At 47.3% G+C, this 26,799-nt stretch overlaps 1 protein-coding gene across 44 annotated transcripts in view; it reads left to right on the top strand.

The window, feature by feature from the left end:
• The window catches only part of LOC144799531 (uncharacterized), a 5,513,712-nt gene that overhangs the window by 4,590,575 nt on the left and 896,338 nt on the right, over positions 1 to 26,799 (top strand). For 41 of the 44 annotated variants that reach the window (XM_078671256.1, XM_078671028.1, XM_078671068.1 and 38 more), the window contains one exon: positions 24,453 to 24,551. In XM_078671256.1, coding sequence (XP_078527382.1) covers positions 24,453 to 24,551 — 99 coding nt within the window. Of the gene's footprint in view, positions 1 to 24,399; positions 24,552 to 26,799 lie in introns of those variants that run through there. The other 3 variants (XR_013603860.1, XR_013603862.1, XR_013603865.1) reach the window with 2 other exon arrangements.

Raw genomic sequence — 26,799 nt, 5'->3', positions numbered from 1 at the left:
AGAAAGTTGTCAATAAGCAATTGACAGAGCACATCGAAACATGCAAACTTCTGCCCCCAACTCAATCAGGTTTCCGGGCTTTATATTCTACCGAATCGGCCCTTCTCTTGTCAACAAAAACTATACGCAAGTTGGTGGATGAAGGCCATACTACTGCGCTGATCCTGCTTGATTTGAGCGCGGCTTTCGACACTGTAGCTCATCACATCTTGCTACAGTGTCAGGAAAAAGGAGGAGTGAGAGACAGAGCTCTGGAGTGGCTAAGATCGTTCCTCCAGAATCGCAGCTTTCAAGTTGCCAAGGGCCTTCATCGGTCCAAGGATGTCAGGCTGAATCAGGTAGTGCCTCAAGGGTCTAGCTTGAGCCCCACACTTTTTAATCTCTATGTAACACCTGTAGCAGAGATTACTGAAAGGTTTGGGGTGCAAGTAGTAATCTATGCAGACGACACCCAACTTGTGGTGTCTCTTGCGCAGGCAGATGGGGTAGCAGCCAGTAACTTCTCGCTGTGCCTTCAAGCTATAGCGGCTTGGATGGCCAACAACTGCTTGAAGTTAAATGGCAGCAAGACAGAGGTGCTGGTGGTGGGAAGGGCACCATCTGTGTGGACCAGGTGCTGGGGCCTCTACCCTCGCCCAGCTAACAAGTCAGGAATTTGGGTATCTGGTTAGATAGCAAAATTTCCTTTGAGCAACATACTACGCGTGTGGCAGGTCAATGCTTTGGCATTCTGAGAAACATGCGGAAATCTCTTGATTTACTTCAAACTGCAGCCAGGAAGACCCTAGTCCACGCTCTTGTTACCTCGAGATTGGACTATGGGAACGTCCTGTACCTTGGAGCCAATATTAGATGTATTACTAGGCTCCAGCGGATACAGAATGCGGCTGCCCGCATGATTTTGAAGCTGCCCAAAAGAGCATCATCCAGGAAAGCCTTGGAAACCCTCCATTGGCTTCCGATTAAAGAACGGGTGCTCTATAAAACCCTGCTGATCAGCCACTGTATCATGCAGGGGAAGGGGCCATCCTATCTTCTGGAACTGCTGAACCCCTACATCCCGGGACGTGATTTGAGATCTTCTGGGAAAGGGCTGGTGCAGGTTCCCAGCTTCAGAAGAGCTCGGATGGGCGGGCGCTCCTTCCGAGTAAAGGCAGCTCTACATTGGAACAGACTCCCATCCACAATGCGTTTAGAAACTTCGGAACACATCTTCCGGAAACAACTGAAAACCCTCCTCTTCCCTCCGGTTAAAGAGGGAGGATGTTAGTATGGGAGAGCTGGAGGGACTGATTTGTCCGACTACCTGGGGCTAGCCACAACAAGCGCGGGGACACACTGACCTCAGTGTAACCAGGCGCTATACAAATTCATTATTATTATTTTTTATTTAAACTGTTCCAGAGATGGTTCTCTAACTTGTATTGAGAAGGAGTCGAACTCACAACTGTCTCTCTGGGCCAGAGATGTTATCGGGAAGGTCTCCTGAATATTTTTGATCTTGTCGTGAAAATAGGAGGCCATGCTGTCAGTCCATGCCTCAGTAGGGCTGAATGGCTTGGCCACCGCTGCAGGAAAGGGAAATTCACTAACTATTCTAAAAATGTCCTTACTTTTGTTTGTTGCAAGTTCAATTTTCGAGGAGAGAAAAAAATTTCTCCTCAAGAACTAGTTTATAGTGAGCCTTCAACGGCTTTTTATAGATGATTTTATCATTAGGGACTAACTGCTTCCGTCAGATCCTTTCTAGATGTTTGCAAATACTCTTACTTTCTTTAAGGGCAGGGTGAACCAAGGAGCAGAGGACCAAACTGTCTTTGCAGGGTGCAAAACAGGGGGAGTAAGCTCCCCTGCCCGGTGCTGGAGCCAGTTATCCAGGCCCGCAGTGTCCGCCCCCAAATTTCCGCTAAAAGAGATTGGATGCTTATTGATGGTAGTACTCCGTGCGTCTGTACTAGTTGTAAAATCCAGGAGGGAGTGGGCAGACTACACAAGGAGAAGTGGTTGGCTCATTCCTATTTTAGCAGTGGAGAAGATCTGTCTAAAGTATGGCCCTTTTTTGTAAGTGGGATAATGTACATAAGGGGCCAATTCTAACATCTCTAAGGACTCTTGTAGTTTGATCGAGTCTAAATCATCCAATTTGTCCATGTGTATATTAAAATCGCCTAATACCAAACAGTGTTTATATTTCATCAGCCAGGCTAGCTTGAATCCAGTGGCATAGTGATAAAGGAACCAACGTCTGGGCATACCCTGCCAACTTAGGGCAAACAAAGCAAACACAAGGATATAATGTCCTATTATGATTCACTCTGGTGCAGTTGGTACCTATTGTGCGGGCTGCTCTCCTTGTCTGTGGCAATCTCTTTGAGTACTCTTTACTTTTTCCACAAAAAAAACATACATATATATATATATATATATATATATATATATTTATATATTTATAGTGATCTCTGCCTTCATGCATGTTTCTGTACTTCACATCCTTCACTAGGTCAGGATGTCTGCTTCTGTTTTACCTGTTGCTTCTCCACCCATTCTCGCAAATGGGTGGTAAGCTCATATACCCATGCATGCTCTGGCACCCTGGCTTATTTTCCAATATGGAGGTTGGTCATGTCCTTCTCCCCTCCCTACTCCTCTTTATCCATTAGTTTGAGGCCTCTTTGACTCTGATGCAGTCACTTACTCATCTTTAGTGTGTGTGGTTGCACATTGTCTGTTGTTGCAGAAATATGTCACTTGCCATAACTTTATGTTGCTGTGTCTTGTTATTTGCTTCCATGACATTCATGTGGTAGCAGACTGCTTTTCGTTTCCTGTAACATTCATTTACTGTTTGCTTGGAGGGTATCGTTCTTTGTTTATGCATGACTGTTTATATGAAGCAAGTACTCTGCTCTCGCCCTTTAGTCACTCACGTTATGTAGTGTTTTTCTCTACAATGCACAGTGAAGTTTCTCTTCATTTTTATTATTTCTTATCATTGTCATCATAAAAAATGTTTATCCTTTTTGGTACACTGTTGCCACACATTCAATTTTAATGTTGGCTCCACATTGTGGCGTGGAAAAAGTTCCTAGTAGAAAACTGTTGCAGCGCGCCGAGAGGGACTTATGGCTCCACTGACGTCATATCCTTGGACGACGTCAGAGCGGATTCATGTGACGTTGTTCCCCGGCGCGCAGAGGTACTGCTGAAAAACTGGCGTCTGGAGGATATTCGAAGTTAAGGAATCTGCAGCTAGACTGTGTCTCTACCAAATACATCGTTACCCAGGGTAAGTAACTTGTTCTTCACGGAGATAAGGCCGCCTATTTGCCTTTCTTCCCAAACCACTCCTGCCCAGAGTGCTCAAGAAGATCAGGAGCAACCACATACAAGTTATTCTTGTGGTTCTGGACAGGGCACCAAGAGTTTGGTAACCCGAGCTTCTAGATATGAGCATCGATCCTCCGATCAGGTTGCCCCTTCGGGAGGATCTTCTATTGCAGCAGCAGGGGATGGTCCTCCACCCAAACCTGTCCGCTCATTGCCTCCTTCATGGAGTTTGAGCGGGTGCCGTTGATGGCTTTTGACCTTCCTCTCAAAGTATGCAACATTATTTTAGTGGACAGGCATCCCTCCACTAAAACAGTATAAGCCTGCCACTGGAAAAAGTTTGTATCTGCTAGAGACATCTAGCCGTGACAGCTGACTGCTTTTGACCACCCTCCTGAAGTCTGTGAGGTTATTCTGTCAGGCATCCCTCCACGAAATCGGTATATGCCTGCCGATGCAACAAATTCTGTAAATATTGTACAGAAAGGTCTTCTGATGTATACATCTGCCTATGGATTCCTCACTTCATAAATATCCCCTGCGCCAGCATTCCGCAGAAGCTTTTTTCCTAGCTCTCCACGCCAACAAGGTTGTCACAATGCTATGGCTCCGCACATGGCTCCGCATGATGTCACTAGAGCCATTGGAGAGCCACATCGGCGTGATGACGTCAGTTCCCTTCTTACCGCGCAGTCGACGCTAACAGTTTTTCTGGGACTCTCCATACTTTCTTTGGATACTTTGTAATTTGGCTTTATCTCCTTCTGTGGTTTTGCCATGTCTGCTCCGAGGAAGTCGGGTGTCTAGCCCTGTAGAGAGTTTGGGGGTCATATGTCGATCACTGACTCCCATGAGAACTGTCTGTGGTGTTCATCATCGGATCACAACGTCAAGGGCTGTTCTTGCTGTCGCAAAATGACCCCCAAGGCCTTGAAGGAGCGGGAAGCCAAGTTGTAAATGGCTAAAGTAAGAAAAGAAAAAAGGGGTTGAAAACGTGTGAAGTGGAGGTCGTCGACTTCACATGACTCAAAGAGGAAGCACAAGAAGAAGAAGAGGCATGGCTCTCAATGCTGTTTGTCGAAGGCTGTAGCTTCGAGGTCGCCTTCTCTGGCTCCTCGACATCTCGAAAAGGACTTGGTCTCTCCTTCGTCTTCAGTGTCTCCTCAAGCGACTCCAACCCATTCTCCTTCATACAAGGGTATGCCGTGCAGTCACCGACGCCGAGACCTTCTCCGACACCGAAAGGTATGTCGAATCCAGCTGATGAGGAGTTCCACGCTTGGATCTCGATCCGGTGCAGTATCCTCAATTTCCAGGACCAGGTTCGGATGTCACGCATTTTTTAAATGCGATGTATGGAGTGTTTGCCAGAGCGTAGAAGTGTCCAGGAATTTCAGGGACAACAACAAAGGAATAAAGAGTAGAGCAGTCAAAAAAGGTTGGTTAAAAAACAATGTCACACCAAAAACCAAAATTTATTTTAAAGAGGTGGGCACTGGTAGTTAAAAAATTACTGTTGTATATTGGATAATCGAGTTACTGGATTACCATATGTCTCTAGAAATAGGTCGACATGTTTCAGCTCTCCTGGGCGCAGCAGGGTCTGTGGAGCTTTCGTCAGGACAATACAAAAAGAAAAACTAAAGAGGTAGTACTCACACAACTTGTGTAGTTTTCAATTACTGTATGAGACTCTCATACTGAAATTCCTGCATTATGGGAACAAAATCAACATTATACTTCTCAATGAGGAAGTTACAGTAGCAAATAGCACACATACAAACAATCTTTGTAATTTGTAAGAAAACAAACGACCTAAATGATTCGCGAACATTTGTTTTGAGCGTGCACAACACTGTGAGCACTGGAGCAAAAAGGGAGCTGAGAAGAGGAGAATAAGTGGGTCCAAGTCTGTACACTTTTAGTCACCATTGGGCAAAATTCAAAGCATATCCTGTAATCACAGGGACTCAGATCATAAAGCATGTGCTGTTGTTGGTAAGTATCTAAAGTGCATATCACTATATTCCATTTGTTATTTACAGTATATCACATCTACAAACGCTGATGGCACAAAATACAAAGTTCTGTAGTTAACGTACAAGAGCTCGTAAACACGATGTGTGTACATTTTGTAAGTATTTGCAGTGTTAATAATGTAAAATACATAACAGAAATACGCCGTGTGCTTTATCACGTCAACAAACTCTAATAGCACAGAGTGCAGTGTTTTACCGTTAACGCGCGGGGACTCGTGAACATGGTATATGTGTGTTGACAAGTACATGTTGACAAGTATATGAGGTGCTAAAAATACATGTAAGAAGGGCATAACGAAAATTCACCTCGTATGTTATACCGTGAGAAGTTATCTAACAGTTAGCGGTCAGCATTTATACAGAGTAAATACCTTCGTTTTGAATCAAATTCTGAATCTGTTTCTTAAAATCACCATATCTCTTACACCTCATATATGTTATACCATGAGAAGTTATCACCCAGTTAGCAGTCAGCATTTATACAGAGTAAATACCTTCGTTTTGAATCAATTTCTCCTCGTCAGGGTGCAAGAAGCCGCAATAAAAGTGGTCCGTGCTGGGATAATAAAAAACAAACAGTTTACCACCTGTCAACACCCCATTAAGCCTTTGTAAACGGGGAATTAAGACGGCAGTTAGAGAGATGAAAAACGCCATTCTTACCCACGTGCAGGAGAGTATTAGCTCCTTGTGCTGACTCTGCCCCTGGTAAGGGGGATTGGCCTAGTTCCACATCTATAACATCAGGTGTAAAAATAGATGAGGGGTTCATGGTAGGTTACAAAAATACTTGAAAGATGGTGGCTCTTAAGGGGCAAGATGTGTACATTTACGGCCAATATCTCGCCTACCAGTGATGTCAGTAAGAGTTCACCATCGCAGTTAACTATAATGCATTCAGATCCGATTAGTAGATGAATACCAGCGGGGTGGTATTCTCATCCAATTAATCTAGGGAAATGGTTCAGTGGAGATAGTTACAATAAGCCACGGCATAAATATTAATGGGATTTCCAAGGACCTAATTGTAATTGGTGTCACAGAAGGACAGTGCATATATTGACTCTCGCACAGACACATTTTAAAGGGGAATTAACTGATTGTGTGTAAATCAGAACAATAGTAAAGTGATATACAACAGGTATGGAGCCAATTGGTAAAATGTAAAAAAGATACATACTTATCGTTATTTCATGATCCGAATTCAGATATAGCCCTCTGGTTTATACAGGGATAATGGGAGATTTTCAGAGCCAGATTAATAGAAATGGTGCTATGGGATATTGTCATTCATCCCTAATATATGGGTTCTAAGACGATTCACCCATCTTTGTTCCTTTTCGAACAGTATCTGTTCTGCGTTGTTATTTTTGTCATGGAGCATTTCTAAAATAGTCCATCTGAGATCATCACATGTGTGTCCTGCTTCCACAAAATGTGTACAAAACTTTGTTGTGCTTTTCTTTAGTCTAACGTTGCTCCTATGTTCTCCTATACGGATTTTGACCTTCCTGCAGGTCATACCAACGTATTTCTGTTGGCAAGGACAGGTCACTAACTAAACCACATGTGTGGAATTACAATTCGTGTGCTGTCTTTGGGTCCAGACCAAATCCTCGGTGAGTTGTAGTGTTTTGGTTGTGTTAGTGAATTTACAAACTCCACATGTTCCGCAAGGATAATGACCAGTAACAGGGGCCATATTGACATCTCTGATGGTAGTTTTTGCAGGTTTTTTCTTAGGGCGTGTATGGACTAGCACATCCCTGAGATTCTTGGTCCTCCTGTTGGCGAATCTTGGCTTAGGCCAATTGAAAGTGCCTGATGTAATGATCTGCCAATTCTTCCTTATCAGTTTTTGAAAATCATATGATGCCGGGCAGTAGGTGGTAATACAGGTTACAAGATCTTTAATCGGTTCCTTTTGGTAGCTCTGTAGAAGGCATTCACGAGGCTGGTTTTTTGCTTGCTTCTTACACTTTGCGATTACCAATGGAGTGTAATTCCTAGCTCGTAGTTTATTACTTAGGACTGTTGCTTGTTGTTTATAGTCACTTTCTTTGCTACAATTGCGTTTATGACGTAAGAACTGACTATATGGAAGATTGTCTCTGAGTGGTCGAGGATGATAACTCAGATATGACAAGAGACTGTTCTTAGCTGTAGGTTTAGTGTAAGTCTTAGTCTCTAATTTCCCATTTTCAGGAAAAATTGTTAAGTCCAAAAAGTAAATTCTTTGATTGCTTGCAGTAAAAGTGAACTTGAGCCAGCGATCTCTGCCATTTAACCACTCCATGAACGTGGTCAGATTTGAGTTGATGTCCCAGATAAGCAAGATATCATCGATATAACGTTTCCAGTATAAAATACTGGAAACGTATGGATTGTCATTATTCAAGACGAATTTTTGTTCAAATTGGCTAACGTACAGTCCAGCTACCGAAGGAGCAAAGGCGCTGCCCATGGAGGTTCCATGGCACTGTAAAAAGAGTTGGCCATTGTATTCGAAATAATTCTCTTTTAAGGCCAACCGGCAGCATTTTAGGATGAAATGGCGGAGGGTCTGGTGTGGCCACTCCTCCAGAAAGAGTAGGTCTTCAAGCATTTGCATTGTATCATCTTGTGGCAAGCTCGTGTACAGTGATTCGACATCTAATCCCACTAGGATCATTGTATTGGGGTCGAAATCTCTGTCGGCTAACTGTATCAGGAGGTCCCGAGTGTCCTTAAGATACGTCGGGGTTCTCTGAACTAGGGGTTTCAGATATTCATCTGCAAACTTGGAGAGTGGCTCCAAGAGCGAACCAATCCCGGAGACTATCGGGCCTCCTGGTGGAGGTGACTTGTTCTTATGAGTTTTCGGTAATTAATAAAAGAAAGGGACTTTCGGTACTCTAGGTGTCAGAAAATCCGCTTCCTTCTTGGAAATCCATCCATTTACCTCGGCCTCATGTGTCATTATTGCGATGGTATTTACAAGTCTTTCCGTAGGATCAGAGTCTAATCTCTTGTAAAAATTCTCATCAGACGGCAAGGTCAGGCATTGTTGGTTGTATCCTTCTTTTGTCAGAATAACTACCCCATCCCCCTTGTCTGCTGGTTTTATGACTATATTGTCATTATCTCTTAGTTCTTCGAGGGCTCTTCGTTCTTTGTTGTTGAGATTTTGATAAGTTTTTTTCTTATTGTCCAAATTGTCAATCCCTTTTAGAATTGCCTGTTCGAATGTTAGTATTTCAATCGGAACAGCATTGTTTGGTGGTGAGAATTTGGATTTTCTTCTCAATGTTGTATCTCCGTCATTATGATCCATCAAAAAAGGCTTTCAACTTCAATGTTCTGCAGAATTCAGATAATTCACATTTGAGTTTAAAAGGATCTAGAGGAGGGGTAGGTACAAAACCGAGACCTTTGTTTAGGATGGACGTTTGTTCATTAGTCAGGATGATATCTGAAAGGTTCACAATTAGTGACTCTTCTTGTTCAAATCCGTTTGAGCTGATGACATGCTGCGTGTCTGAACATTGGGTGGATGGTCCTGCCATGTTAGGTTTTTCTTTCTGCCTCTGGATTGATTTTGGCCTCTTCCTAAAAAAGGTTGTTGTGGTTGGTGTGAGTTGTTAGGCATCAACATCATTTGGTTCCCCATTTGTGGCTGTTGTTCCGTGCCTGGATTATAGGGATTCATCCACCCCCCAAAGGGAGGCATAAATGGTTGGAAGAAGGGCATTGCATTCCCCGGAAAGAACGGTGGTCTTTGCCATCTGTTTCCTCTGTTACCTCATCGTGAGCCTCGAAATCTGAAATTGTTACGTCCCCTTCTCGGCATTGATTGCTCTGAGTTGCCTTCTGAGCCATCGGAAGACCACCCCGTTGAATCAGCATCTGAGGCATTGTCTGTTCCTGTGTAATCCTCCTTCGAGTAGGGGTGCATCCGTTCTTGGCTAAACTTTTTAAGGTCTTTTGTCAGTTTTTGTAGTTTGTTTTACATTAAGAACTCTTGTGTTTCATCCATTTCTTTCACAATTTCATCTAGTCGTTTTTTGTAAACCTGAGGGTTAATGCTTCTTTTCAGTTCATTTTCACAGGTTTGTATCACCACTAATAGAGCCTCTGATAGTCTTTTAGCTGTTTTGACTATGAGGACTAGGTAGTCTAAAGTACACTTCCAAGATATAGAAGACCAATCCCGGCGAAACGCTAGGTCCTGAAGAAATATTCTTGGCGCATTAGATACCCATAGGCCTCTAGGTGCCGTTTTTGATCTCAGGTATTCCGTCATGATAATACCATGAATAGCAGTTCGAATTTGATCTCTTTTTTTGGTGGTTAGAGTGTCCCATTCATCGGTCTGCGCGATGGCTTGTGTTAAATCCGCATTTTGTAGTAGGGGCTGTGCTGCTAGGATTTCGTCAATGTCACTTCCAGTGAAGCTCAGACCACTATTATTCTCAATCATTCACTGCTCAATTTTCCAAAAAACACACCTCAATGCTATCCAAGTTTTTAGCATGGGTGTTCTGTTCCCACAGCTGCACGCTGCTTAAAGTCCTTTATCAAAAAGGAGGGAAGAGGAATTAAAGTCCATTCAGTTCCCCTGGATAGATTCTATGGCAATCAAAAGTGGGAATGGACACTGGTATCTACCATAACCGTTGGTTATATTTGAAAACCCTCATGGATGCTTTGATTTAGACGATGCGGTGTATCTTTTTGTTTGTCCCTTATCTAGAGTCATGGCGTAATCATCGGGTAGTCAAATGACGTGCTATGTGCCTGCCTCGCCCGAGGCAACCTCTGGTAAGTGTAGAAGTGTCCAGGAATTTCAGGGACAACAACAGAGGAATAAAGAGTAGAGCAGTCAAAAAAGGTTGGTTAAAAAACAGTGTCACACCAAAAATCAAAATTTATTTTAAAGAGGTGGGCACTGGTAGTTAAAAAATTACTGTGGTATATTGGATAATCGAGTTACTGGATTACCATATGTCTCTAGAAATAGGTCGACATGTTTCAGCTCTCCTGGGCCCAGCAGGGTCTGTGGAGCTTTCGTCAGGACAATACAAAAAGAAAAACTAAAGAGGTAGTACTCACACAACTTGTGTAGTTTTCAATTACTGTATGAGACTCTCATACTGAAATTCCTGCATTATGGGAACAAAATCAACATTATACTTCTCAATGAGGAAGTTACAGTAGCAAATAGCACACATACAAACAATCTTTGTAATTTGTAAGAAAACAAACGTCCTAAATGATTCGCGAACATTTGTTTTGAGCGTGCACAACACTGTGAGCACTGGAGCAAAAAGGGAGCTGAGAAGAGGAGAATAAGTGGGTCCAAGTCTGTACACTTTTAGTCACCATTGGGCAAAATTCAAAGCATATCCTGTAATCACAGGGACTCAGATCATAAAGCATGTGCTGTTGTTGGTAAGTATCTAAAGTGCATATCACTATATTCCATTCGTTATTTACAGTATATCACATCTACAAACGCTGATGGCACAAAATACAAAGTTCTGTAGTTAACGTACAAGAGCTCATAAACACGATGTGTGTACATTTTGTAAGTATTTGCCGTGTTAATAATGTAAAATACATAACAGAAATACGCCGTGTGCTTTATCACGTCAACAAACTCTAATAGCACAGAGTGCAGTGTTTTACCGTTAACGCGCGGGGACTCGCGAATCATTTAGGACGTTTGTTTTCTCACAAATTACAAAGATTGTTTGTATGTGTGCTATTTGCTACTGTAACTTCCTCATTGAGAAGTATAATGTTGATTTTGTTCCCATAATGCAGGAATTTCAGTATGAGAGTCTCATACAGTAATTGAAAACTACACAAGTTGTGTGAGTACTACCTCTTTAGTTTTTCTTTTTGTATTGTCCTGACGAAAGCTCCACAGACCCTGCTGGGCCCAGGAGAGCTGAAACATGTCGACCTATTTCTAGAGACATATGGTAATCCAGTAACTCGATTATCCAATATACCACAGTAATTTTTTAACTACCAGTGCCCACCTCTTTAAAATAAATTTTGGTTTTTGGTGTGACGCTGTTTTTTAACCAACCTTTTTTGACTGCTCTACTCTTTATTCCTCTGTTGTTGTCACTTCTACACTTACCAGAGGTTGCCTCGGGCGAGGCAGGCACATAGCACGTCATTTGACTACCCGATGATTACGCCATGACGCTAGATAAGGGGCGGACAAAAAGATACACCGCATCGTCTAAATCAAAGCGTCCATGAGGGTTTTCAAATATAACCAACGGTTATGGTAGATACCAGTGTACATTCCCACTTTTGATTGCCATAGAATCTATCCAGGGGAACTGAATGGACTTTAATTCCTCTTCCCTCCATTTTGATGAATGTGTTTGCCAGAGCGTCATACCCTTCTGGTGTACCTTCAGGTCCTGTGGTCCTCTGGCATTTAATTTGGGCGTGCCTCAACGCTATCCTCAGCCACCCTTTGTGACATTCATGCAGACGACGCCGTCCTGGAAGTTTTCGACTCCGAGGATGATGACACTGTATGTGCAGTCCCCAACTCCATCCAACAAACCTTCCTCTCGGCTTCGTATGGCACCCTTTGCTGCTGCGGATCCATCTTCGACGGCACCTGTGGCGCCGCCGATGACGCAGCCGAAGATGCGCTCGAGGAGAGAGGTGCAGAGGTTGTTAGAAGAGGAGCATTACCAGGCTGAAGAAATGAAGGAAGGTGAGATTGATGACAAACTTAAGACAGACTTAAGACAGACTTAAGACAAACTTAAGACAAACTTAAGACAAAATCCTAACTTCTGTGAATACCAAAAGTAGTAAGTTCATTCTGTAAATACCAAAAGTAGTAAGTGCATTCTGTGAATGCCAAAAGTAGTAAGTGCATTCTGTGAATACCAAAATAGTAGTAAGTTTAGGATTGAGTCTTAAGTTCATTCTGTGAATCGGGCCCGATGAGTCGGTGGATGTGTTTGAGGGTCTGTGTAAGGCAAGCGGACTCAACACCTCCCCAGAGTGGGACTTTGCTTCTCAGAAAGCTTCCCCTCGAAGAAAGTGGCACCTACCATACTGTGATAAAGAAGGTGGTGGAGCTCTTGGATCTGCAGCTGCCTATGGCTGAGTATAGGCCTAATTTGCTCACAAAGGTGCTACATTCTCTGTCTTCTGTGGTTGAACCGCTCTTGCCATTCAATGATGCCTTGACTGATTCCATTCTTGAAGTTTGGCGTAAGCCTTTTTCTGCTCCTGCAGTTTCGAGGTCGGTGTTGAGAAGGTACAGGCCTGCTCCAGGGGATCCTATGTTCCTTTAGTCGCATCCTTTGCCTGAGAGTTTGGTGGTGCAGGCTTCATATTCTAAGCAGTCCTCTGGCACCTTCCCACAGGCTCCTTTTGACAGGGATGCCAAGAATTGGAGCAATCGGCAAAAAAGGTCTTCTCTTCGCCAAGTATTGCTTTGGAGTCCACCAACGCCAGCTTTCTGATAGATACATCTGCCGTGTGGATTCCTCACCTTGTGAATATCCCCCTTGCGTCAGCAACATTCGGAAATTCTTTTGTAGCTTCGCGCCGACGTGGATCCGGACGTCACAGAGGCACGGCATCGCACGCGACCCCGCTGACGTCACCGGCGCCTATAACAGGCCCACGCCGGCGTGATGACATCAGTTCCCTTTTTTCCGCGTCGTCGACGCTAACGGTTTTCAGGGATCGTGTAGTAGCTTACAGTAACTTTGTTACTATTTCCTTATATTTGTGTCTTTGTTCATTCTCTTCGGAATGTCGTCGAAGAAGACTGGGTTTAAAGCCTGCGGTGAATGTGGCAGGACCATGTCAATCACCGACCCTCATGAGTGTTGTGTCTGGTGTTTGAGCTCCGACCATGATGTCGAGGACTGTTCCTGCTGCAAGAAGATGACTCCGAAGGCCTTGAGAGAGAGGGAGACAAAGCTCCTCGTGGCGAAACTCAAGAGCAAGAAAGCCAAGAAGTCATCGAAATCTCGATCTCGCCGATCGAGGTCGAAATCGAGGTCGAGGTCTCGTTCGAGGTCGCACTCGGAGTCATCCTCGGCTCACGCTTCGAAGTCATCGAGGAAGAAGCACAGGAAGAGGACCCATGAGTTACATCATCGCTCTGGGAAGGACTCTGGCTCAAGACCGAAGTCCCAGGTCAAACTCATGGGTAAAGAAGTGGAGGTTTCGGAGTCTGAACACGAAGAGGCTTCGCATCCGGATTCTCCCGAACCTCAAGAACAGGTCCATTCTCCGATGCCAACCAATCCTTCTGGTCAGGAGGATGAAGGTGAGGAGCAGGGGGCTGGTGGAGCCGAAGTTCCGGCACCTGATGGTTCATCGACTCCGGTTCCGGCGCCCGAAGAAGAGGTCGACGTCGTATCGACTCCGCCTCCCCGGGAACATCCAAGAGGTCCATATCCTGAGTTTCCGACTCCAGGTCAGGATCCTACCCAGTTCCTGAACGCCATGTTTGGTGTATATTCAAGAGCGATGTTCCCGTCTGGTGCACATGTTGGTCCCACGGGTCCTATGGCTTTTAACTTAGGGGTTCCACAGGCTTATGCCCCTGCACCCTTCATGCCTTTTATGCCGGCTCTACCACCGCATTGGCATTTTCCGACACCACCTGTGTCGTCGACGCCGAAGCGCACGACGCCGGCTCCATCGACGCCGATCCCATCGACGCCGATACCCGCGACTCCGAGGCAAGATTCTGTCCGACCTCGTGTCGAGAGACCTCGTCCGACTTCGGGTTCGACACAGGCACCGACCCCGTCGGAGTCGGTTCCGAATCCTTTGACTTCGGTTGGGAAAGAAAGGTCTCGGAGGAAGGCCCAGAGACTTCTAGAAGAGGAGAAATATGGGTATTCTGATACTGAAGAAGGGGAGTTGCAGGATTCTGAGGATCCCTTTGAAGACTTGTGCGAGGCCAGTGGGCTTGAGCTATCGCCTGAATGGGAGTTAGCTTCTGTATCAAATGTTCCAACTAAGGATGTGGTACCTTACCACACTGTCATTAAGAAGGCAGCGAGTATGCTAAACATTACTTTACCTACGGCTGATTATAAGCCTAATATTTTAACGGAGGTGCTTCATTCTCCCTCATCTGTGATCGAACCTATGTTGCCCTTCAACGAGGCATTGTCTGAACCTATCTATGAAGTCTGGAAAAAACCCTTATCTACTCCTGCGGTTTCTAGAACGGTGGCGAGGAGGTATAGAGCTGCACCGGAGGATCCTGCATTTTTAACAGCGCATCCTCTTCCTGAGAGTTTAGTAGTGCAGGCTGCCTGCTCTAAGAAATCTGCTGGAGCGTTTCCACAGGTTCCTGGAGACAAGGAATCCAGGAAACAGGACCAAAGTGCAAAAAAGGTTTTCTCGTCAGCCAGTATGGCATTAAAATCTACCAATGCTACGTGTCTGATGGGGAGATATATCCATGCTTTAATGGACTCTGTCAAACAGATTATTCCAAAGATTCCTGAGGAGGACAGGATGGATTTTCAAGAAGTAGTCTCGGACACCCAAGCAGCTGCGAGACAGGTCATCCAGATCTTTGGGCCTTCAGTCCAGGGGTACTACCGGAAGACGCTTCAGGGGATTTGGCCGATCTTCCTTTCGATCTTATAGATCATCCCAGCAGCAGCCTCAGCAGCAGCAGAATACTCTGTACAAGTCGTACAGAGGCAGACAAAGATCCCGTCCTAAAGGTCGTCAATCTTCCTCCTCCTCCTCCTCCTCTCCTTCCCAACCCCCGGCCAACGCAGCAAAGCAGCCCTAGATCCGCCATTCCGGATCATGTGGGCCCAGTGGGGGGTCGGCTTACTCATTTTCTACAAGATTGGGAATTTATAACATCGGATCTTTGGGTTCTCAATCTTGTAGAGAATGGGTATGCTCTTCCTTTCCAGGAATTCCCTCCCAATTACCCTCCTTGCCAGGGTTATTGTTCGGAGGACCACCTGCTTCTCCTGCAGGAAGAAGTCCTGGCACTGTTCCGAAAGGGTGCGATAGAGGTGGTTCCAGAGCAGGAAAGGGGTCAGGGGTGCTACTCCCGGTATTTCCTGATCCCCAAAAAAGATGGCAGACTTCGGCCAATCCTGGACCTCAGGATTTTGAACCTTTACCTGAAGCAGGAAAAGTTCAAAATGCTCACTCTTGCACAGGTTCTTCAAGCGCTGTTGGAAGAGGACTGGATGGTGTCGATCGACTTGCAGGATGCTTATTTTCATATTCCCATCTTGAAGTCGCACAGAAAGTATCTCCGTTTCACGGTTGGGTCACAGCACTACCAGTTTGTGGTCCTTCCGTTTGGCCTTACTACTGCACCTCGAGTCTTCACCAAGGTGATGGCAGTGGTGGCAGCTCATCTCAGAAGATCGGGGATTCACGTGTTTCCGTATCTAGACGACTGGCTGATCAAAGCAGAGTCGCCAGAGAAGGTGCTCCATCATCTGCAGGAGACAACTCAGTTGTTGCACAGGTTGGGTTTTTCGATAAATGTACCCAAGTCTCACCTGGTGCCCTCACAGCGCAACCTGTTCATAGGTGCGGTACTGGACACTACTGTATGTCGGGCATTCCCTCCTCCTCAAAGGATTCGCGACATACAGGAGATGATTCCTTTATTTTTCAATGGAGCGGTCGTTCCAGTCTTGAAGGTTCTTCGCCTGCTCGGTCTGATGGCTTCATGCATTCTGTTGGTCAACCATGCACGCTGGCACATGAGGGCACTCCAGTGGTGCCTCCGCAGGCAGTGGTATCAGCACAACGGGGATCTCAGGGAGTCAGTGAGGATCTCCAGAGAAGCTGCAGCGGATCTGTCTTGGTGGGGCGTGAAAGGCAATCTGTCTCAAGGAAACCCTTTCCAACTGCCTCCATCGCTGGCCACAGTGATATCGGATGCATCCACCCTGGGTTGGGGTGCTCATCTGGGGGATCTGGAGGTCAAGGGTCTTTGGTCTCCAGAGGAAAGGTTGCTTCACATCAACCTTCTGGAATTGCGGGCGATACGTTTGGCGCTCAAGGCCTTCCTCCCTTCCCTTCGCGGTCAGTCGGTTCAAGTCCTGACGGACAACACGACCACGATGTGGTATGTCAACAAGCAGGGAGGAGTGGGGTCGCAGTGTCTCTGCAGAGAGGCTCTGCGCCTCTGGTCCTGGGTTCAGGACCATCAGATTTGTCTGATGGCAAATCATCTGGCCGGGGTTCTGAACGTTCGTGCAGACAGTCTCAGTCGGCAGTTCTCTGCCGACCACGAGTGGAGGCTTCACCCGGAGGTGGTTCGCGACATCTTTCAGATGTGGGGGACTCCTCGGGTGGACCTGTTCGCCACTCGCGAGAATGCTCACTGCCCGTCATTCTGCAGTCTCCAGTATCCGTTGCAAGGAGCCTTGGGGGACGCGTTTCAGTTGAGTTGGGGAAATCAACTCCTTTACGCGTTTCCTCCCATACCTTTAATTCCTCGGGTTCTGAGGAAAATTCGCCAAGACCTGGCCCAAATCATATTGATCGCCCCGGATTGGCCGAGAAGGGTGTGGTACTCAGACCTTCTCCACCTCTCCTATCACCCGCCGCTCCGTCTCCCTCACAGGGCAGATCTCCTCTCTCAGATGGAGGGGCAGGTTCTACACCCCCACCTCCAGACCTTACACCTTCATGCCTGGAGATTGAGCGGGGCAATCTGATTTCTTTTTCTCTCCCTCACGATGTGGTGGATGTCATTTTGTCAGCCAGGCGTGACTCAACTAAGTCCATCTATTCTTATAGGTGGTCTAAATTTGTTGTTTGGTGCAGGGAGAAATCTATAGACCCTTTGAGGTCCCATTTATCTGATGTGCTCCAGTTTGCCCTTTCTCTGGCCCAGCAGGGGCTTGCTGTTGCCACGGTGAAGGGTTATCTTTCTGCGCTGTCGGCGTTTATCTGTTTGCCTGACCAGCCTTCTCTTTTTAAGTCTCCCATTGTTTTAAGGTTTTTGAAGGGCCTTACTAATAGGTTCCCTCCTACATCCTTTGTCGTGCCTCAGTGGGATTTGAACCTAGTTTTGACATTTTTGATGGGGGCTCCCTTTGAGCCTCTTCACAAGTGTCCCATGAGGCTTCTGACCTTGAAAACGTTTTTTCTCGTTGCAATCACCTCGGCAAGGAGGGTAAGTGAGCTTCAAGCTCTTAGTTCCAAGCCCCCATTCCTGACCATTCATGCTGAACGAATGGTTCTTAGGACCAGGGCTGCTTTTCTGCCAAAGGTGGTTACTCCTTTCCACCTTGGTCAGTCCATTACCCTTCCTACCTTTTATCCTCCCCCTCACCCTTCCAAGGAGGAGGAGCGGTTACACCGTCTTGACCCCAAGAGGGCGGTGTCTTTCTACTTGGACAGGACTAAAGACTGTCGAATGGACGACCAGCTCTTCGTTGGCTTTGCTGGTTGCAAGAAAGGAAGAGCGGTCCATAAGAGGACTCTGTCGAGGTGGATCGTGCTCTGCATTAAGATCTGCTACTCTTTGGCTGGTAAGGACCCTCCAGAGGGTATTAGAGCACATTCGACTAGAGCAAAGTCTGCAACATCTGCTTTGTCTAGAGGTGTTCCTGTTGAGGACATTTGCAGAGCCGCGACTTGGGCCTCCCTCCACACTTTCGCGAAGCACTACTGCTTGGATACCGAGGTGAGGAGGGACGGCCACTTCGCGCGCTCTGTCCTCCATGATTTCCTGGTATAGCAGAGTGGACACCCTCCTCCGGGAGTGGGGACTGCTGTGGGACTCTTTTCACAAGGTGAGGAATCCACACGGCAGATGTATCTATCAGAAGAACAAGTTACTTACCTTCGGTAATGCTTTTTCTGGTAGATACTATATCTGCCTGTGGATTCCTCACTGACCCACCCGCCTCCCCGTTGTCCACTCTTCTATGCCAGAGTTTCTATGATGTGTTATTTTATTGTCATGGAAATGTTTATTTCAAATGTTTTATTGCATTTGCTTCACACTGTGTGTGTTACCTTGTTTTCTATACTATGTATACTGTGTATATTTCTACTGTCATCGGTCCGTCCGTGTGCCTCGAGGGCACGGAAAAAAGGGCGGAACTGATGTCATCACGCCGGCGTGGGCCTGTTATAGGCGCCGGTGACGTCAGCGGGGTCGCGTGCGATGCCGTGCCTCTGTGACGTCCGGATCCACGTCGGCGCGAAGCTACAAAAGAATTTCCGAATGTTGCTGACGCAAGGGGGATATTCACAAGGTGAGGAATCCACAGGCAGATATAGTATCTACCAGAAAAAGCGTTACCGAAGGTAAGTAACTTGTTCGTTTGTTAGGTAGATACATTCATGCCCTTGTGTACGCTGCTAAATAGCTTCTTCCAAAATTGTCTGAGGAAGATCGGGGAAATTTCAGTGAGGTACTGGAAGACATACAGGCTGCGGCTCGTCAAGTCATCCAGTCTGGCCTGGACACAGCAGATTCGGTTGCCAGGGCGATGGGCTGCTCTTCCATCGCTACGAGAAGGCATGCGTGGCTCAGGTCCTCTCGGTTTCTCCTGATGTGCAGGCTGCCCTTCTTGATCTTCCTTTCGACTGGTCTAGACTGTTTGGGGAGAAGGCTGATTCTGCTCTGCAAAGGTTTAAAGATAGCAAGGCCACAGCGAAATCCTTGGGTCTGCAGACTCAGACTAAGGGTTATGGCTATAGGAGATACCATGGCTTTGGAAAGTCTTCCTTTCGAGGTTTCCATCAGCCACAGCAGCAGCAACAGCAACAAAACCCCTTGTACAAGAGCTACAGGGGTAAAGGCAGAGGACGTCTTCGTGGAACGGGTCGTCAGCCTTCTTCCTCCTCCTCCTCTACCTCCCCACCCCCCCTGGTAATGCAGGAAAGTAGCCATAGATCCGCCATCCTGGATCATGTAGGTCATGTAGGGGGCCTGCTTACCCATTTTCTACAGGATTGGAAATTGGTCACTACGAATCTTTGGGTTTTAGATCTGGTAGAAAACTAGAACGACCTTCCCTTCCGAGAATTCTCTCCTCCTTACACTCCTTGCCAAGTAATAATAATAATTAAAAAAAAAACACTTTTAAAGCGCCTGGTTACACTAAAGACAGTGTGTCCCCGCGCTTAGAAATGCTACTGCTCCCTGAAGAGGCCGAGGTCCGGGGCCGCTCAGTGTTTTGCCCGGAGGATCATATGCTTCTTCTTCAGAAGGAGGTTCTTGTCCTGTTACAAAAAGGTGCAATAGAGGTGGTCCCAGAGCAGGAAAGGGGTCAGGGATGCTACTCCCGGTATTTTCTGATTCCCAAGAAGGATGGCAGGTTACGCCCCATCCTGGACCTCAGAGTCTTGAATCTTTTTCTCAAGCACGAGAGATTCAAGATGCTCACCCTAGCTCAGGTTCTTCAGGCGATGCAACAAGAGGACTGGATGGTGTCCATCAACTTGCAAGATGCGTATTTTCAAATCCCAATCTTGAAGTCGCACAGGAAGTATCTCCGGTTCACGGTTGGTTCACAACACTACCAGTTTGCTGTCCTCCCATTTGGTCTTACTACTGCCCCTCGAGTCTTCACCAGGGTGATGGCGGTGGTGGCTGCCCATCTCAGGAGGCCGGGGATCCCAGTTTTCCCCTACCTGGATGACTGGCTGCTCAAGGCAAGAGATGGTGCGTCATTATTTGCAGGTAACAACCCAGCTGTTGTTCAAATTGGGTTTTTCGATAAATGTGCCCAAATCTCACGTGGTGCCCTCAAACCGCAACCTGTTCATAGGGGCAGTACTGGATGCCACTGTGTGTCGAGCTTTTCCGCCTCCGCAAACGATTCTTGACATTCAGGAAATGATTCCCTTGTTTCACAATAGAGCAGTTGTTCCAGTTCTGAAGGTCCTTCGTCTGCTCGGTCTGTTCGCTTCCTGCATCCGGTTGGTCAACCAGGCTCGCTGGCACATGAGGGCACTTCAGTGGTGCCTCCGCAGGCAGTGGTATCAGCACAATGGAGATCTCTGGGAGAAGGTCAGAATCTCTAGCTGACTTGTGGAGTGTGCAGGACAACCTGTCTCAAGTAAAACCCTTTCAGCCTCCTCCACCGGTGGCCACAGTGATCAAGGATGCCTCCACTCTAGGGTGGGGTGTTCATCTGGGGGATCTGGAGGTCAAAGGTCTTCGGTCTCCAGAGGAGAGGTTGCTTCACATCAACCTTCTAGAATTGCGGGCGATACGTTTGCCACTAACGGCTTTCCTTCCTCTCATTCGCGGTCAGTCACTTCAGGTCCTCACAGACAACACTACCGTGATGTGGTACATCAACAATCAGGGAGGAGTAGGGAGGCATTGCGGCTCTGGTCCTTGGCTCAGGACCATCAGATTTGCTTGATGGCAAATCATCTGGCTGGGGTGCTGAACGTGCGTGCGGACAGTCTCAGTCAACAGTTTTCCGCCGACCATGAGTGGAGGCTTCATCCGGAAGTAGTTCGACACGCCTTCCGGACATGGGGAACTCCTCAGTTGGACCTGTTTGGCACTCTCAAGAACGCGCACTGCCCGTCATTCTGCAGTCTCCAGTTTCCGATGTAGGGAGAGATGGGGGACACGTTTCAGTTGAGTTGGAGCTCACATCTCCTTTATGCGTTCCTCCCATACCCTTGCTTCCTCGGGTTCTGAGGAAGATTCGCCAGGACCGGGCCCAAGTTATATTGATTGCTCTGGATTGGCCAAGAAGGGTGTGGTACACAGACCTCATTCACCTTCCTTTGCACCCTCCGCTCCATCTTCCTCTCTGGGTAGACCTCCTCTCGGAGTCGGAGGGGCTAGTTGTACACCCCTACCTCCGGAGCTTGCACCTTCATGCCTGGAGATTGAACAAGGCAACCTGAATTATTTCTCTCTCCCACCTGAAGTTGTGGTCGTTATTTTATCGGCCAGGTGACACTCCACCAAGTCTATTTACTCTTACAGGTGGTTTAGATTTGTTAACTGGTGTGGAGAGAAATCTATTGATCCCTTAAAGGCTCATTTTTCAGACAATCTTTGTTTTTCGCTGCATTTGGCCCAGCAGGGTTGTGCTGTGGCTACTGTTAAAGGTTATTTGCCGGCTTTATCAGCATTTCTTTGTTTGCATGATCAAGCTGTATCTTTTTAAATCTCTGATTGTTTTAAGGTTTATTAAGGGCCTTACTAATATGTTTCCTCCCACTCCCTTCGTTATGCCCCAGTGGGATTTAAATCTGGTTTTAACTTTCTTAATGGGTTCCCCATTTGAACCTTTGCATAGTTGGCCTTTGAGACTGTTGTCCTTCAAAACGGTCTTCCTTGTGGCACCTCGGCCAGGCTATAAGTTCTAAGCCTCCGTTTCTGACTATTCATGCGGAAAGGATGGTTCTCAAGACCAGAGCTGCTTTTCTGCTTAAGGTGGTAAATCCCTTCCATCTAGGGCAGTCCATTACCCTCCCCACTTTCTATCCCCCCTCACCCTTCCAAGGAGAAGGAGAGGCGTCACCGCTTGGATCCTAAGAGGGCGGTAGGTTTTTATCTGGATAGAACAAAGGATTTGCGTTTGGATGATCAACTCTTCGTGGACTACGTTGGACGCATGAAGGGCAAGGCGGTGCACAAGTGCACTCTATCCAGGTGGATCATCTTGTGCATCAAAATCTGCTACTCCCAGGCTGGTAAGGAGCCTCCTGAAGGCGTTAGAGCTCATTCCACCAGGGCTAAATCATCTACTTCTGCCTTATGCAGCGGGGTTTCTGTGGTGGACATCTGTAAGGCCGCAACTTGGGCCTCCCTCCACACTTTTGCAAAGCATTACCGCTTAGATTATGAGGTGAGGAGGGACAGTCATTTTGCGCGCTCTGTTTTGCAAGACTTTTTGGTATAGAAGGGTGGACACCCTCCTCCGGGGTTGGACTGCTGTGGGATTCTATTCATGAGTTGTGGAATCCACAGGTGGATGTATCCATCAGAAGAACAAGTTACTTACCTTCGGTTACGCTTTTTCTGGTGGATACAGTATCTGCCTGTGGATTTCTCACTGACCCACCCGCCTCCCCGTTGTCCACCCTTTTATACCTTAAAAGAAGTTTTGGTTAATATGGTTGTTTCATATTGTCATTTTATATTGCCTTTGTGTAGGCTTATAGGAAATGCTTGCTTTCTTTTGCTTCCTTTTTCACTTTACACTGTGTGTATTTGTGTGATTACTGTGTACTATGTATGCATTGTCTCTATGGTCGGTCCGCCCGTTCACCTCGGAGGCACAGAAATAATGGGTGGAGCTGACGTCATCACGCCGACGCGGCTCTCTTATGGCTCCAGGTACGTCATGCGGAGCCGCTTGCGGAGCCATAACATTGTGACAACCTCGTTGGCGTGGAGAGCTAGGAAAAAAATTCCCGCAGAATGCTGGCGCGGGGGATGAGGTGAGGAATCCACGGCAGATTCTGTATCGACCAGAAAGAGCATTACCGAAGGTGAGTAACTTGTTCTTTTGACCCCTTGTCTGTCTCCCTGGCAAATATCCCTTTATTTATCCTTTCCTTGGCACAATAGGGCTCCGCCTTAGGCACTTTGAAAGGCTATCTTTTGGCCCTTTCAGCTTTTTTCCCACTACCAGATCATCCTTCACTTTTCAAGTCCTCTCTGGTGCAGAAGTTTTTGAAGGGTTGACCTACTTGTTCCACCCTTTTCCTTTTTTTATGGCAAATTGGGACCTTAATTTGGTCCTCACATTCTTGATGTGCAAACCTTTTGAGTCGATGCGCAACTTCCCTTTATGGTTGCTCACCATCAAATTACCTCTGCTAGGAGGGTGAGCAAACTGCAGGCACTGTCATCACAGCCTCCTTACCTGACAGTCTTTCCGGAAACAGTGGTGCTAATGAACTAGCACGTCCTTTTTGCCCAAGGTTGTAGCTCCCTTTCATCTGGGTCAGCCAGTTACTCTGCCCACTCTCTATGCACCTCCGCATTCTTCCAAGGAAGAGGAGCGTCTCCACCGTCTAGACCCAAAATGAGCATTATCATTCTATCCTGATTGTACTAAAGAGTTCCGGGTGGGGGACCAACTCTTTAAAGGATACGTGGGAGGAAAGAAGGGTCGTGCTGTTCAACTGAGGACCATCTCTTGTTGGGTCATCCTCTGTATAAAAATCTGTTATGCCTTGGCTAAGAAGCAGCCTCCTGAAGGCCTTAGAGCCCATTCCACCGGGGCGAAGTCAGCTTCCACAGCCCTCCAGCATGGTGTTCCGAATGATGATATCAGTCAAGCTGCCAAGTGGGTGTCTCTCCACAGGTTTTCCAGACACTATTGCCTAGATTCTCAGGTTCACAGGGAGGGCCCCTTTGGCCGCTCTGTTCCGCAAAATTAATCAGATGCCCATAGCCCCTCCTCGGAAGAAGGAATTGCTTGGGTGTCTGTTCAAAGGTAAGGAATCTGCAGCTAGATGTCTCTATCAGTTGGACAACAAACCCAACCATCCTCCTCGCACTACGGAATTGTTTTTCAGTGTCAGGGATGTTCTAATTAAGTGCCCTAGCTGTTCTTTTTTGACACACCATGGTGAGTCACTTCATGGCTTTGTGCTTCTGGCTAGGAAAGTCGTGAAAAGTGCTGACGTCAGCGCACCGGAGTGGGGATTATAACAACAACGACAAACACAACACCGCCGACGTCATGCGGAGTCAACCGATGACACCTACCTGCGCGCAGGGGTACTGTTGAGACAAATCCTCCAGATCCAGCCTGACGCCTGGAAGTTCAAAGGTAAGGAATCTGCGGCTAGATCATGTCTCTACCAGATAAGGCATTACTGAAGGTAGGTAACTTGTCGTACGTTACCGAAGGTAAGTAACTTGTACAATAGTACACCTGCCCTTTGTGCTGAAGCTATTATGTAATCTACTTCTTTATAGAATATAATCCCGGTCTTTTGTTTCATTTTGACACCATGTTTTGTGAAGAAAGCAGAATGTAATACTAATATAAAATCAAACAGACTTTCACATTCTTTTATATTGTTTTCACAGATAGAATGAAACCATTTGCAGTCTGTTTAAGAAGACTTAATTTTGCTTTACAGCTCCCAAAGTTCAAGCCAGAAAGAAGTTCTACAACACATCAGGCACAGGACCTATAACCTTCTCAAAGATGAGACATATAAACAGTTCTGGAAAGCAATGTATGTATATCAATACTATCAGATAAAATACTGAAAGATATTCAGAAAATGTTTGTTTTACTACCAACTGCAGACTACTTCAAAGAAGTTACATAACAAACGTATTCTGATTTGCTGTGTTGCTCCTTCTAGAGCATAAGTGTTGGGTGAACAAGGTTGTTTGGCTATGATGCAGTCTCCCAATGCTTAAGCTGTGAATAGAAACATAATTGTAGGTGGAATTTTTTTTGTCAGCTTTTTGACTGACTTTTTACCGACTTTTGTCGCTGTAGTTTTTGAGTCTTTGACTCCTGGTGCACGTCTGGGATGCCCGGTTTCAAGACTTGCAGTTCCTGCTGCTGGTTGATTTTGTGACGGATCTGCACCGCGTGTGCCTATTCTGTCTGGAACCCGACCACGACTCCAAGTCATGTTCCGACTGCTGGACCATGAATCCGAAGTCTTTGCGGGAGCAGTCCTGAAAGCTTCTCGAGGCCCGGCAGTCCTCTCTTTGCGCCGCTCAAGGTCCCGGTCATGTGGGAGGTCGAGGGACCGGTCACGGAGCCACACCACCACCAATCTTCTTCCAAGTCTTCGCACTTTTCCGGTAAGTCGAAGCACAAAAAGATGTCGAAGAAGCATTGTTGCTCTTCGACTTCTCCCTGTCCGTCGGCTGACACGACGAGGGATGCGGGTGTTGCCCCTCCTGTGGCTCTGCATGCAGAGCCCACTAGGTCGACTCCGGGTATCCCTCCCTTCCCAGGACACGGTGCGACGCCTGCCCAGCTTCAGAGTTTCTACGCAGCGATTCATGCCTTCTTTGGGCAGCCCGACACCGCTGGCTCCCCTTCAGGCCCCGGGCCTCCGAGGCTGGCGGCTTGGGCCCCGGCACTGCAGGGTCCCCTTGGATCCAGGCCTGGATCCAGATCGGCACTGGTCGATCTGACTATACCTCCCCCGGTGCAAACTTCACCGGCACCATGTCCGCAGCTGACGCCGGTTGTGTCCCAACCGGCATAAACCCCTGCCTCCACCCCGATGTAGACAGGGATCCGACACAGATGGGTACTTTTGTGCCCCTGTTCTCCCCTGGTCCTTTCAATCAATCATTTGTAGAGCGCGCTACTCGACCTTGAGGGTCTCAAGGCGCTAGAGGGGAAGGGGGATGAAGCAGCTACTGATCGAACAGCCAGGTCTTGAGAAGTCTCCTGAAGGTCAGCAGGTCCTGGGTCTGTTGCAGGTGAATTGGAAGGGTGTTCTATGTCTTGGCGGTGAGGTGGGAGAAATGTCTGCCACCGGTAGTCGTTCGGCGGATGCGTGGGACGGTGGCGAGGACAAGGTCAGCGGAGCGGAGCTGCCAGCTTGGGGTGTAGAAGGTGAGTCGTTCATTGAGGTATGCTGGTCTGGTGTTGTGGAGTGCTTTGTGAGCGTGGGTGAGGAGCTTGTAGGTGATCCTTTTGTTGACAGGGAGCCAGTGCAGGTCTCTCAGGTGAGCGGTGATGTGGCTCTGGCGGGGGATTCAGAGGACGAGGCGTGCACAGGCCATCTGTCTGAGTTGGAGCCTTTTCTGGAGTTTGGCCGTGGGTCCCGCGTAGAGGGCATTGCCGTAGTCCAGCCTGCTGTTGACGAGGGCTTTGGTGACCGTTCTTCTGGTTTCTGTGGGGATCCATCTGTAGATGTTGCAGAGCATGCGGAGGGTGTTGAAGCGGGATGAGGAGACAGCGTTGACTTGTGGGGTCATAGGGAGCCTTGAGTCCAAGATGAACCCCAGGTTGTGTGCGTGGTTGGTGGGTGTTGGGTCAGCTTCCAACGTGGGCGGCCACCAGGAGTCATCCCATGCGCAGGGGGTGGAGCGGAGGTTGAGGACCTCTGTCTTGTCTGAGTTCAGTTTCAGACACTGGTCTTCATCCACTCTGTGATGGCCTTCATTCCCTCATGTATGTTGGATTTGGTGGTGGCCGTGTCCTTGGTCAGGGAGAGGATCAGCTTGGTGTCGTCGGCGTACGAGATGATGTTGAGCTGGCGCGCTTGGACGATGTTGGTGAGCGGTGCCATGAAGATGTTGAAAAGGGTCAGGCTGAGGGAAGATCCTTGGGGTACGCCGCAGGTGATCGTGGTGGCTTCAGATTGGAAAGGGGGAGGCGGACTCTCTGTGTTCCGCCGGTGAGGAAGGAGGTGATCCAGTTCAGGGTTTTGTCACAGATCCCTGCGTCATGGAGGCTTGTGCGCTGGGTGTTGTGGCAGACGGTGTTGAAGACGGCTGAAAGGT

The sequence above is a fragment of the Lissotriton helveticus genome, chromosome 1_2 (assembly GCF_964261635.1).
Source record: "Lissotriton helveticus chromosome 1_2, aLisHel1.1, whole genome shotgun sequence".
NCBI classification, from domain to species: Eukaryota; Metazoa; Chordata; class Amphibia; order Caudata; family Salamandridae; genus Lissotriton; species Lissotriton helveticus.
The sequence above is the reverse complement of the archived record's forward strand: the minus strand, read 5'-3'. Positions and strand labels throughout refer to the sequence as shown.